Below are 14,403 nucleotides of genomic sequence, written 5' to 3'. Positions count from 1 at the left end.
TGTGACTTCTGAAATGTCATCATTATCCTGAAGCCAGTTTAGGGATGAGGCTGTGGTTTAGCTTCCAAGGAACAGTACCCTTAATTCCTGTGGGAATGGAAATCAAAAAAGTATGCAAGGTCAGAAATTTCAAAATAAAAAGTGCTGGAAATACTCAGCAGGTCAGGCAATATCTGTGGAAAGTGAAACTGTGTTAATGTTTCTTTTCTGTGGGTATCGTTTAAATTATTTTTGTCTGATTTACCAAATAGCATCCTTGGCATTGCATTGCCTCTCCATGTGCACAGATATAACAACTCGCGTTGTGTGTGTTGGCTTCCACAGCCATGTTAAGTCTTGACCAGTAAATGGGATCCACACGACCAATGTCACGTCCACCTCCCACCAATGCAACCACACTCCTTGCTATTATTTTTCACCTTACCTCAACTCCCTCCCCGAACCCATACTACTGTTTGGTAATTTCCACATTTTACAAGTCTGTTGTAAACCTCAAATGTCATAACGAATATCCTTTACATTTGCCAAGGAAAATTTGCTAGAATCTTTATGCTCCCATCATCACTGGATTGTTTTTGGAGTAACTCAGCGGGTCAGCCAGCATCTCTGGAGAAAAAGAATAGGTGACATTTTGGGTGGGAACCCTCCTTCAGACTGCCCATCCACTTTGGGAAGTGGGATGCAGCACACATGCCCTCGTCAGCATCAATGCTGCCAGAGTGGTGATGGTCCAGAGCTTCACGTTTTGGTGTGTAAATATCACCAACAATTTAACTGGTTCAACCACATCTAAGCTATAGCCAGTACACCAACTCATCGGCCTCTTCAGAAGACTAAGGACATTTGGCATGTCTACAATGAATCGTGTCAACAACTATAGATGCACCGTGGAAATCATTCGATCTGAATGTATCACATCTTGGTGTGGGAATTCTCTGCTCAAGATGGTAAGAAATTGCAAGGAGTTGTAAACAAATTCCAGTCATCAGGTAAACCAGTAAGTCTCCCTGTGGAGGAAGGAACTGTGGATGCTGGTTTAAACCGAAGATAGCTTTGTATGTATCTTCACTATGTCTCCCTCCCACCCTGGCAAGTCTTTCTTTCCCCACTCCCGTCAGGTAGAAGATATAAGACCCTGACAACACGTACCACGCAATTCAAGACCAGCTTCTTCTGTGCCATTATCAGACACTTGAATGTGCCTCACATATGCTAGGGATAAATTTGTGATTTTCCAATTTACTAATTCGCAGCCCTTGCACTTTATTTTTACCTTCACTTTCTCTGAGCTATGACAAAAAAAAATCTATGCTGTTTTCTCTTTTGTACTGTCCATGTATGGAATGACTTGGCTGAATAACACGCAGAACAGTATTTTGCTGTTTCTCAGTGTGCGCGTCAATAATAAACCAATACCAATAGCCTTGAAAAAACTTGCTAGAGTTCATTGGTCATAGGTCATAGGAGCAGAATTAGGCCATTTAGCCCATTGAGTCTACTCCGCCATTCAATCATGGCTGATCTATCTTTCCCTCTCAACCCCATTCTCCTGCCTTCTCCCCACAACCCTTGATACCCTTACTCATCAGTTTATTTTCTTGGCTTAACATTGAACAATCCTTTCTAAATATAATACAGGTGCTGACATTGCTGAGCTCATGTTGTCTGAGCTCTTGCTGGAATGTTAATTTGGATTAGGGTCTAAAAGGCTCAGGTGAACCACAAAGTCACAGTTCATTGCTCTCAGGAAGAAAGAAACTTCCAAAAATCGTTTACATTTTGCAGTACATTTGATTCTCCTTAGGTAGTTTAATATTGCAATTTTTTTTTTCTTGGCTGATCAGGCCCAATTTTTAAATAACCCTTTTTTTCTTCCAGTCTCACTCTTCTGTTGAACGAGCAGGATTGATTGGAGGGATCAAAATGAGAAAACTGTCCTCTGATGACAAATTCAGTCTTCGTGGGGAGACATTGAAACAAGCTCTGGAAGAAGATAAAGCTTTGGGTCTCATCCCTTTCTTTGTAAGTGAATATTTCCATCGTCTTTGGTTGGAGATTATATTTATAATACACGTTATTTATTTTTATAATTTTCTGCCTTTTTGGCTCAAACCATACATTGTCTGCATTTTTAAATCGCCTTTGGAAAAGATACATCCTCACATTCTGTGATAATAAAGGCGAGCTTTGTGAGGTGAGTCACTTGACTGCTGCACCTTCTGGGTATTTGGAAGCAGACTTTTGTCATCAGTCCTGATTTCTAAGCATGGATTTGTGCCTTACAAACCACAAATGTTAGTGCCCTTCATGCATCATTTTTTTTACAGCTGTACATCTGGTGACGTAGTAACTGGATTAGTTCAACTGTAAAATGTCAATCGTGATTCTCATCAAAGTGAAATACTGCGTAAAACATTGCAACAGAATGGAATCATAGGATTGTTACTAAGCAGAAGGAGGCTATTCAGTCCACCGAGTCCATGCTGAATTCTCAGGGAGCAATCTATGTTACTATTCTTTTGCTCTTTCTCTACCTCTGCAAATTGCAGAATCAGTATTCCTGCCTTATTTGAATAGACATCAATTTATGTGATGCTGATAAAGACCAGTTTCAACTTTATCTTCTTGCTACCTGCAACATTTCAGAAAGGTAACTCTGTTCCTTTACCACAATCACCCATTATCACTGGATCGTGCATTAATGTTCACCCTTTCTTTGTTGTGAAATGAAACTAAAAGATAAGCTGCAGCTTATCTTTTAGTTTTGCATTATATTATTGCATTATATCCGTTTGTTGTAAATGTAGTAGGGCGCAAATTGTATTCTGCCTCGAGGCAGGATGACCATTTTCAATACATTAATTCCAACAATTAAAAGTATTAGTATAACAAATCTAAGGACCCGAAAGTCAGGCAGATAGCTCTAGAATAGTTCTGGCAGTCTGAATTTGTTATTTCTAAAAATCTTTGCCAAAAAATTAAGCTTGGTTGGAACATTTGGTGTTATTTGTTTAAACTAATTGAGCCTGCAGAGATTCCTATCCTGTTTGCACAACTAACACATGGCCACAACAACTAATCTTAATCTTATTATACTTCAGTTTTCCTTAGCCCTGGGGTATAATATGTTTCTGAACAGTTGCATTCAATAAAGTAAATGTAATAATGCATCAATAAATGTAGTTGCTTGGAGTGGAGATGTTTTAGATGCAATTAGCTTTCCAAACCTGGAAAACCGCAAGCAATCCAAGCAATATAGATAAGCAGTATTAAGGTCAGCTGATGATCTGTCTTTGTATTCATCCTTTAAAATCCAAGTGACAATTGATAAGCATCAAGAAACAATTGAAAATATTCTTATAATTCCAGACCTAAATTATATCTGCATGGCTCCTAAAGCTGTGAGTGCATATTAATTACCCAAGAGCACTAATTAATTACTCCATCGCTGCTCCCACCCTCTGGAACTCACTACCCCAAACCGTCAGAGACTCCTCCTCACTCACCACATTCAAAACATCACTGAAGTCTCACCTGTTCAGCACTGCCTTCAACCACTGACCGTCACCTCACCTTCTGTCTCCTTTTTCTGTTCGTTTACTTATTTATCTATTTATTTTCTTCTCTATGTTCTAGTAATCCCTGTCAAGCGTCTTTGAGTGTTTGAAAAGCGCTATATAAATGTAATGCATTATTATTATTATTAAGAGCAGATTGCCCATAAATGTAAATATGATTTGGGATCCACTGCTTTGTATCCTTGATTTCTTTGTTAATAATTTTTTATCCCAATCCTAACTAAAAAGGCAATATGGGGAGAAAAGATGAGGTTCGAAGGTAAGCTAGCCAATAATATAAAGGAGGATAGTAAAAGCTACGTGAAGAGGAAAAAAATAGTCAAGGCAAATGTGGGTCCCTTGAAGACAGAAGCAGGTGAATTTATTATGGGGAACAAGGAAATGGCAGACGAGTTGAACCAGTACTTTGGATCTGTCTTCACTAAGGAAGATACAAACAATCTCCCAGATGTTCCAGTGGCCAGAGATCCTAGGGTGACGGAGGAACTGAAGGAAATTCACATTAGGCAGGAAATTGTGTTGAGTAGACTGATGGGACTGAAAGCTGATAAATCCCCAGGGCCTGATGGTCTGCATCCCAGGGTACTTAAGGAAGTGGCTCTAGAAATTGTGGACGCATTGGAGATCATTTTCCAATATTCTATAGATTCAGGATCAGTTCCTGTGGATTGAAGGGTAGCTAATGTTATCCCACTTTTTAAGAAAGGAGGGAGAGAGAGAAAACAGGAAATTATAGACCAGTTAGTCTGACATCAGTGGTGGGGAAGATGCTGGAGTCAATTATAAAAGACGAAATTGCGGAGCATTTGGATAGCAGTAACAGGATCGTTCTGAGTCAGCATGGATTTACGAAGGGGAAATCATGCTTGACTAATCTTCTAGAATTTTTTGAGGATGTAAATAGGAAAATTGACAGGGGAGAGCCGGTGGATGTGATGTACCTCGACTTTCAGAAAGCCTTCGACAAGGTCCCACATAGGAGATTAGTTGGCAAAATTAGAGCACATGGTATTGGGGGTAGGGTACTGACATGGATAGAAAATTGGTTGACAGACAGAAAGCAAAGAGTGGGGATAAATGGGTCCCTTTCAGAATGGCAGGCAGTAACTAGTGGGGTACCGCAAGGCTCGGTGCTGGGACCGCAGGTATTTATAATATACATTAATGACTTGGATGAAGGGATTAAAAGTACCATTAGCAAATTTGCAGATGACACAAAACTGGGTGGTAGTGTGAACTGTGAGGAAGATGCTATGAGATTGCAGGGTGAGTTGGACAGGTTGTGTGAGTGGGCGGATGCATGGCAGATGCTGTTTAATGTGGATAAGTGTGAGGTTATCCACTTTGGTAGTATGAATAGGAAGGCAGATTATTATCTGAATGGTGTCAAGTTAGGAAAAGGGGACGTACAACGAGATCTGGGTGACCTAGTGCATCAGTCACTGAAAGGAAGCATGCAGGTACAGCAGGCAGTGAAGAAAGCCAATGGAATGTTGGCCTTCATAACAAGAGGAGTTGAGTATAGGAGCAAAGAGGTCCTTCTGCAGTTGTACAGGGCCCTAGTGAGACCGCACCTGGAGTACTCTGTGCAGTTTTGGTCTCCAGATTTGAGGAAGGATATTCTTGCTATTGAGAGCGTGCAGCGTAGGTTTACTGGGTTAATTCCCGAAATGGCGGGACTGTCGTATGTTGAAAGACTGGAGTGACTAGGCTTGTATACACTGGAATTCAGAAGGATGAGAGGGGATCTTATTGAAACATATGATTATTAAGGGGTTGGACACGTTAGAGGCAGGAAACATGTTCCCAATGTTGGGGGAGTCTAAAACCAGGGGCCACAGTTTAAGAATAAGGGGTAGGCCATTTAGAACAGAGATGAGGAAAAAGTTTTTCAGTCATCCCTCATCCTCCTGCACTCCAAGCAATAGAATTCCAGCCTACTGAACCTCTCCCTATAGCTCAGACCCTCAAGTCCTGGCAACATCCTCGTAAATCTTCTCTGTACCCTTTCCAGCTTGACAACATCTCTCCTGTAACATGGTGCCTAGAACTGAATACAATACTCTAAATGTCACCTCACCAATATCTTAGTCAGAGAGTTGTGAATTTGTGGAATTCTCTGTCTCAGAAGGCAGTGGAGGCCAATTCTCTGAATGCATTCAAGAGAGAGCTAGATAGAGCTCTTAAGGATAGTGGAGTCAGGAGGTACGGGGAGAAGGCAGGAACGGGGTACTGATTGAGAATGATCAGCCATGATCACATTGAATGGTGGTGCTGGCTCGAGGGGCCGAATGGCCTACTCCTGCACCTATTGTCTATTGTCTAAAACAGTCAACAGACTCCATGTGGCTCAGCTAATCTGCTGCTGGAACCCTCGTTCATTCTGTGTTGCAACTAGACATAATTATGTCACTGCAGTAAGAATTTCATAGTTTCATTCCCAGTGCATGTGACAATTTAACACTCTTGACCATCTTGACTCCTGCTTGCCTGGACAATGTTCTCATGACATGCCCCTGGATATTTTGTGTAAATGGCGCCATGTAAACCAGTTATTTTGTTGCCTGGAAAATGCCATAACATGGATTTTCATGTACTCAACCTTCATGTGACTGCATAGCTTCTGGGCTATTAATTAGATATAACATACATATGAATGTCAGAATGCTGCCTGGATGGGAAGGTATTAACTTTAAGGAGAGGTTAGATAAACTTGAATTGTTATCTCTGGAGCATTGGAGGCTGAGGGAAATATATAGAATTATGAGACGCAAAGGGTAGATAGTCAGAATCTGTTTTCCCAACTTGGATAGGTTGGGTGAGTGAGTGGGCAGAAGCACGGCAGATGCAGTATAATGTGGATAAATGTGAGTTTATCCACTTTGGTGGCAAGAACAAGAAGGCAGATTATTATCTGAATTCCGGTTGCTAAGCACTTCAACTCTCCTTCCAAATTCCCATGCAGACCTTTTTGTCCTCGGTCTCCTCCATTGTCACAATGAGGCTAAACGCAAATTGGAGTAACCGCATCTCATATTTCGCTTGGGCAGCTTACAGCCCAATGGGGTGAATATTGATTTCTCTAACTTTAGGTAGCCCCGGCATTCCCTCTCTCTCTATCCCTCCCCTATCCAATTCGCACCTGCTTCTCGTTTTCATCCAACAGCAAACAATGGCCTGTTTCCTTTATCAGCATTACTTTTGCATATCTTTTATTCATTGTTCTTTATCTCTCTACATCATCGCCTATATCTCCCATTTCCCTTATCCCTAACCAGTCTGAAGAAGGGTCTCGACCCGAAATGTCATCCATTCCTTCTCTCTAGAGATGCTGCCTGTCCCGCTGAGCTATTCCAGCTTTTTATGTCTATCTTCAGTTTAAACCAGCATCAGCAGTTCCTTCCCACACATTATCTAAATGATAAGGGAGGGGCCGTGGTAGTCTGGGGCATTGACCTCTACCGGACTGAGGTCAGGCGACAGCTCGCAGACACCTCCTCCTGAGTATCCGAGTAAAGAGGTCCTTCTGCAGTTGTACAGGGCCCTGGTGAGACCACATCTGGAGTATTGTGTGTAGTTTTGGTCTCCTAATTTGAGGAAGGACATCCTTGCTATTGAGGCAGTGCAGCGTAGGTTCACGAGGTTAATCCCCAGGATGGCGGGACTGTTATTTGAGGAAAGATTGGAAAGACTGGGCTTGCATTTACTGGAATTTAGAAGGGAGAGAAGATCTTATTGAAACATATAAAATTATAAAAGGATTGGACAAGCTTGATGCAGGAATTTTTTCCCCAATGTTGGGGAGTCCAGAACCAGGGGACACAGTCTAAGAATAAAATGGAGGCCATTTAAAACTGAGATGAGAAAAATCTTTTTCACCCAGAGAGTTGGAATTCTCTGCCACAGAAGGCAGTAGAGGCCAATTCACTGGATGAATTTAAAAGAGAGTTAGATAGAGCTCTAGGGGCTAGCGGAATCAAGGGATATAGGGAGAAGGCAGGCACGGGTTACTGATTGTGGATGATCAGTCATGATCACAATGAATGGGGGTGCTGGCTTGAAGGGCCAAATGGCCTCCTCCTGCACCTATTTTCTATGTTATCCTTGACCATGACCCCACAGACGAGCACCAGGCCTTAATCTCAAACGCCATTACTGATTTCATTACGTCCGGCTGTCTGCCCTCTAAAGCCTCCAACCTTATCGTTCCCCAGCCCCGCACGGTCCGATTTTATCTTCTCCCCAAAATCCACAAACAGTACTGTTCTGGCAGATCCATTGTTTCTGCTTGCTCATGTCCCACCAAATTAATTTCCACATACCTCGATTCCATCCTATCCCCCCTGGTCCAATCCCTCCCTACCTATGTCCAAGACACCTCACACGCTCTTTGTCTCCTCAATCACTTCCGTTTTCCAGGCCCCCACTCCCTCATCTTTACTATGGATGTCCAGTCACTCTACACCTCCAGCCCCCACCAGGAGGGTATTAAAGCCCTCCACTTCCTCAACTGCAGAACCAGCCAATTTCCATCTACCAATACCCTCCACCACCTAGCAGAGCTGGTCCTTACCCTCAACAACTTTGTCTTTCTGTTCTGGGCCTCCTCCATTGTCAGAGTGAGGCCCAGCGCAAATTGGAGGAACAGAACCTCATATTTTCCTTGGGTAGTTTACACCCCAGCAGTATTGACATTGACTTCTCTAACTTCAGATAGCCTTTGCTTTCCCTCTCTCTCCATCCCCTCCCCTTTCCCAGTTCTCCCACTAGTCTTGAGGGCCTGTCCCACTTAGGCGATTTTTTGGCATCTGCCGGCGACTGTCAAAGTCGTAGCAGATCGCCAAAATTTTCTTTTACCCGACGACAATGCCGAGTCAGGTCGAGATTACACCGTCTTTGGAAACATAGCGAAAATTCCCACGCTGTCAATGCTTCTCCGGTGTCCTGATTTTCATTGAAATCACTGACAAGTCGGTAAGTACTTGAGAGTTTTGAACTTATAACACCTTGTATGGGTTACTTAAAAACCAAGCTTCACTGTAACAAGGAATAAACTGGATTTAATTCCAGTTTACTAATAGTTGTATTAAAAAATAATAATTTTAAAAGTGGTTAAGTGGATATTTGTGAATAGTGTGTGGGCATTCTTTGAAAATCTAAGAGAGATGCATATCTGGATCCTGGGTTGAATATCTGGGTTTGGAGCCCACTTTAAATGTGATGGCTGATGGCCATAAACATCGTGAAATTCCCACGCTTACCTGACCGTCAAACTGTCGCCTCCAATCTACCTGTCAAATGCCCTGACGGTAAATAAATTGGTTAAACACAAGCATTTTATGGTATTTTGAAATTACTTTACTTATTTTAATATTACGTGCTTCTAAATGCATCTAAGAGAACCTAGCAAACCTGGGGACAGCAGGCGACAGACAGTGCCCACAATAAGCAACGATACCTGGCGACAAGCCAACTGTCACCGACAAAAATTCAAATTGGATGATTTCTCAGCGACGCGCTGAGATCCACTACGATTTTTGGAAGACTCCTCACGATCATGCCCGCGACACCACGGCGAACTGTCGGCGACAACCTAGTCGCCGGCAGTCACCTTAAAATCGCCTAAGTGGGCCAGGCCCTTTACTGTCTCCGACTACATTCTATCTTTGTCCCGCCCCCTCCCCTGACATCAGTCTGAAAAAGGGTCTTGGCCCGAAACGTCACCCATTCCTTCTCTCCAGAGATGCTGCCTGACCTGCTGAGTTACTCCAGCATTTTGTGTTTATCTAAATGATATCAGATTAGGAAAAGGGGAGGTGCAACAAGACCTGGGTGTGCTTGTACATCAGTCACTGAAAGTAAGCATGCAGCTACAGCAGGCAGTGAAGAAAACCAATGGCATGTTGGCCTTTATTGCGAGAGGATTTGAGTTTTGGAGCAAGGAGGTCCTACTGCAGTTGAACAGGGCCCTGGTGAGACTGCACCTGGAGTATTGTGTACAATTTTCGTCTCCTGAATTGGGAAAGCACATTATTGCCATTGAGGGAGTGCAGCGTAGGTTCACCGGGTTAATTCCTGGGATGACGGGACTGACAAATGATTAAAGAATGAATCAACTGGGCTTATATTCACTGGAATTTAGAAGGATGAGAGGCAATCTTATAGAAACATACAATTCTTAAGGAATTGGACAAATTAGATGCAGGAAAAATGTTCCCGATGTTGGGGGGGGGGGACTCCAGAACCAGGGGTCACAGTTTAAGAATAAGGGTAGGCCATTTAGGATTGAGTAGAGGAAAAACCTTTTCACCCAGAGAGTTGTGAATCTGTGGAATTATTTGCCACAGAACGCAGTGGAGGCCAATTCACTGGATATTTTCAAGAGAGAGTTAGATATAGCTCTAAGTGCTAACGGAATCAAGAGATTTGCAGAGAAAGCAGGAATGGAGTACTAATTTAGGTTGATCAGCCATGATCATATTGAATGGCGGTGCAGGCTCGAAGGGCCGAATGTCCAACTCCTGCACCTATTTTCTATATTTCTATGTTTGTTTGAGTTAAATGAATATTCCTAAGATAGATACTGTCTGAAGAAGGGTCTCGACCCGAAACATCACCCATTCCTTCTCTCCAGAGATGCTCCCTGTCCCGCTGAGTTACTCCAGCATTTTGTGTCTATTCCTAACATACATATGCACATAAATTATGCAGATATGCAAGTATAGGGTAAAGCAATGCCTCATTCTAATGGTTGATATTTTATGTAGTCAGAGATTGCATGATTTCTTAAGTTTTAACTCTTTAATTATCTTAACAATTTGCTAGTCTAATCCGATTGTAACCAAAACTCTACGTTCTGGTCCAGCTGCGGTAATCTTTCACCTCTTTGCTCATCATAACTCTGCTTCCACCAACACTTTGAGGAAGACAGTGTCAATGACTCTCAACACACCATTGTGCTGGAATTATGCATAAGTGGCATGCATTATTGCCATGAAACACATTGATAACAATAAAATTAATAATTATTTCTACTCCAATGCTCCCCTTGGCACCATTTTAAATGCATAAATATTATCAAATACCAAATGCTTTATAATTCTTGTTGCTCTTTTGTAGTTCCCTCATGCTTCATTTTTGAAGTGAATGACATGTCATTGCCTACGTTATTTAGTATGGAAAGTCATGGGAATAAACCTACACTTCTTGTGTTCTGTGGAGCATTAACTTGAAACACAAACTCTACACTTCATTACCTGAAAAATACTTTGTTTAAATATTTACTTGATGACCATGCAGGAACGGGTGTGGATGTGTGCTGAACAGCTCCAGAGGTCCAGGTGCACTGCTGACTCAGATCAGTACCACCTGGATTGGCAGGCTGTGGAAGCTGTCCACTGGCTGTGGGCAGCACGGTGGCACAGTGGTAGAGTTGCTGCCTTACAGTGCCAACTGTAAAATCCTGACTACGGGTGCTGTCTGTATGGGCCTTGTACGTTCACCCTGTGACCGTGTGGGTTTTCTCCGGGTGCTCAGGTTTCCTTCCACACTCCAAAAACGTGCAGGTTTGTAGGTTAATTGGCTTTGGTAAAAATTGTAAATTGTCCATAGTGTGTAGGATAATGCTGCAGTATGGGGGTGATCGCTGGACAATGCGGACTCGGTGGGCCGAAAGGTCTGTTTCCACGCTGTATCTCTATAAAGTCTCATCCAAAAGTCTAATTCAAGTTTCTGGAGATTCAGCAGGGATGTTGAGTTCTCGCAACAACTTAGTGTCAGAGCTGCTGTTGGATTGAGGTGTGGCTAATTGGAAGGCAGTCAAATTCTTCTAGGTAAGAATGTTTCCATTACATTTTCTATGTAAACGTTTTGGGGGGAAAAAAACAAAGAAAACCTTCATGCATTGGAGTTCTAGGCCATGCAGCTCCACCATCCAATAAAATCATAACCAAACTGATTATAATCTGATCTCCACACTCCAATCTACCTACAGTAATGCTTCATCCCCTTGTTCATCAAGAATCGATCTTTGATTTAAACAATTCACGACCCTGCTTCCACCACCCTTTGAGGAAAAGAGTTTCAAAGACTCAACATTCCATGCGAAAAACTTTTGTCTCAAACAATAGTTCTGCCACAGAAAAAATATACTTAGGGCTACAATGGGGCAACTAATAGGAGATGATTGATGAGGAATATGTGGAAATGGTGAAGGCATATCTGGCGCTCCCTAAAGTCTGACTGAGATATTTAGGAGCCTGGATGACAGCATTAGTTTTGTATAGTTTAGAGATACAGCATGGAAACAGGCCCTTCGGCCCATCGTGTCCACATTGATCATCGATCACCCATTCACACTAGTTCTCTGTTATCCTACTTTTGGATTTACTCCCTTTAAATTAAGGACAGTTTTTACAGAGGCCAATTAACCTACGTGTCTCTGGAACGGGGAAGGAAACCAGAGCACCTGGTGGAAACCCATGGAGTCACAGGAAGAATGTGCAAACTCCACACAGACAGCACCCGAGGTCAAGATCGAACGTAGTTTTCTAACGGTGTGAGGCAGCAGCTATACCAGCTGAGCCACTGTGCCACTCCTATCCTGTACAGAATGCTGTCAATATAGTCAGAATCAATCATTGCACAGCATTGGTAAACATGACAATAAACATAACTAAACTAAGCCAATGCATCATCTGCAGTATTCAGGCAGCAGACAAGATTTATGTTAGTGGTAGTTTTGACATTTGCCATTCAAACCCAGTTTCTTGCCACTTAGGCTCAGACTGCTAACATCAAGGCCTGGATAGAGTGGACGTGGAGAGGATGTTTCCACTAGTGTGAGAGTCTAGGACCAGAGGACACAGCCTCAGAATAAAAGGACGTACCTTTCGGAAGGAGATGAGGAGGAATTTATTGAGTCAGATGATGGTGAATCTGTGGAATTCTTCGCCATAGAAGGCATAGAGGCCAAGTCAATGGATATTTTTAAGGCAGAGATTGATAGATTTGTGATATGTAAGGGTGTCATGGGGCAAAGGCAGCCGAATGGAGTTGAGAGGGAAAGATCAGCCATGGTGGAGTGGACGATGGGCTAATTGGCCAAAATTCTGCTCCTATCACTTATAATCTTAGATTCAACTGCTGGCAGGTGCCCCGATGGTGCCGTGGCAGAGCAAGCTGTCGGACAGCAAGTACTGAACATATTAACGTTTTGCCTGAGGGGCATGGCAGTGGTTCTGTGACATTTTAACTTGCTGTCTCGTCTCTTAAAGAGAGATTGCTCACAGGGCCCTTACAGATGACTAATAGTTGGCCTATGTTGCCGCCACACACAATGTGACATTGCAGACCTAGATTAGAGCTACCACAAGCCAGCTGCAATCTCCTCAACAATGAATTCTTAAAAATATATATTTCATTAATTTAAGACTTATAGTTTGAAAGTTTGCCCTTTTTATTAATTTATTGTGTCTCTTCACTGGCTGGATTGAAGAAGATTATATTTTGATTACTATCCTTTCTTTGTCCCGCCCCCCTGACATCAGTCTGAAGAAGGGTCTCGACCCGAAACGTCACCCATTCCTTCTCTCCTGAGATGCTGCCTGACCTGCAGTTACTCCAGCATTTTGTGAATAAATACTGTGAATGATCTGATTGTTAACATGCTTTAATATGTTCTCTTTCATTCACAGCTTTGTGCAACACTTGGTACCACTTCCTCGTGTTCATTTGACAATATTATGGAGATTGGACCAATCTGTAAGAATTACTTTAGATCTTTTCTCTAATCTATTAAAACGATGGCATAATCTAATATTTTGTTTTCTGAATCCCCACAATACATTATTTCTGTGTATAAAAACGAAGAATTGTATATTTCTCATTAAAAGTCATCAACATGAACATTTGGATCAGATCACAATGAAGGTCAGCAGACAAGATGTGTAGGGAGGAACTGCAGATGGTGGTTTAAACCGAAGATAGACGCACAAAGCTGAAGTAACTAAGCGGATCAGGCAGCATCTCTGAAGAAAAGGAATCACTGATGCTTCGGGTATTAAGAAGTGTCTCGACTGGAAGCGTCACTAATTCCTTTTCTCCAGTGATACTACCTGACGCGCTGAGTTACTCCACTTTTGGGTCTGTCTAGGGTTAGCGGACAGTTCTGTGGCCCATTCTGGACAAGGTATGATGGAGCACCAGAGGTTTTTATTGTATACAGTAATACTTGGGAATATAATTTATAATGCAGGTTGTAGCGTTACCAGACTTGTAATCCTTTCTAGGATATGTACATACCTTTTGGTGCACATGAGACATTAGGAAGAGGAAAACAAAGATGGCCTGTTAAAAGTATTAGCCTTGGATCACTGTCACCAGTGACCTATCTAGCAGATGCTTAATCTCCATTGTGACCACTTCTAATCTCTACTTGTGCCTACATCTGAAATAGCAAATGGTCCATTTTTTCAGACGAGATATGAACTGAAACCTCTGGCTGCAAAATTTGCTATGCACCATTTAAAGAAGATCAGAGTAAAAAGTTTCAGTCTATGCTTATCCCACAACTGACCACTAAAATAATCAGATGGTAGAACTTTGCTGCAAGGATATTAGTAAATGCAGTTTGATATCTTACAACAAAATTAACCAAATGGCAGTTCAGAAGCAAGCTGGTGACTGTGAATTCTGGAGGTGTACTTAATGCTGCAGAGTTAGAATTTATTGCCTAAACTTAAAGACCCCTTGAAAAAAGTTTCTTGCAGGACTATTGGCAGTTCTCGACTGGTCCATGGGTCATTTTAGATAAGGACAGCAGATT

General features: G+C 42.2%; 1 protein-coding gene across 3 annotated transcripts in view; it reads left to right on the top strand.

Annotated features, from left to right (window-relative positions):
- Positions 1-14,403, top strand: part of LOC144604368 (aromatic-L-amino-acid decarboxylase-like) — a 73,714-nt gene that overhangs the window by 36,621 nt on the left and 22,690 nt on the right. For all 3 annotated transcript variants that reach the window (XM_078418701.1, XM_078418692.1, XM_078418682.1), the window contains 2 exons: positions 1,879-2,022; positions 13,274-13,340. In XM_078418701.1, the coding sequence (XP_078274827.1) occupies positions 1,879-2,022; positions 13,274-13,340 (211 nt within the window). The remainder of the gene's footprint in view (positions 1-1,878; positions 2,023-13,273; positions 13,341-14,403) is intronic.

The sequence above is a fragment of the Rhinoraja longicauda genome, chromosome 2 (genome assembly GCF_053455715.1).
Source record: "Rhinoraja longicauda isolate Sanriku21f chromosome 2, sRhiLon1.1, whole genome shotgun sequence".
Taxonomy (NCBI): Eukaryota; Metazoa; Chordata; class Chondrichthyes; order Rajiformes; family Arhynchobatidae; genus Rhinoraja; species Rhinoraja longicauda.
Note: the sequence above shows the minus strand (reverse complement) of the source record. Positions and strands in the feature narration are given on the sequence as shown.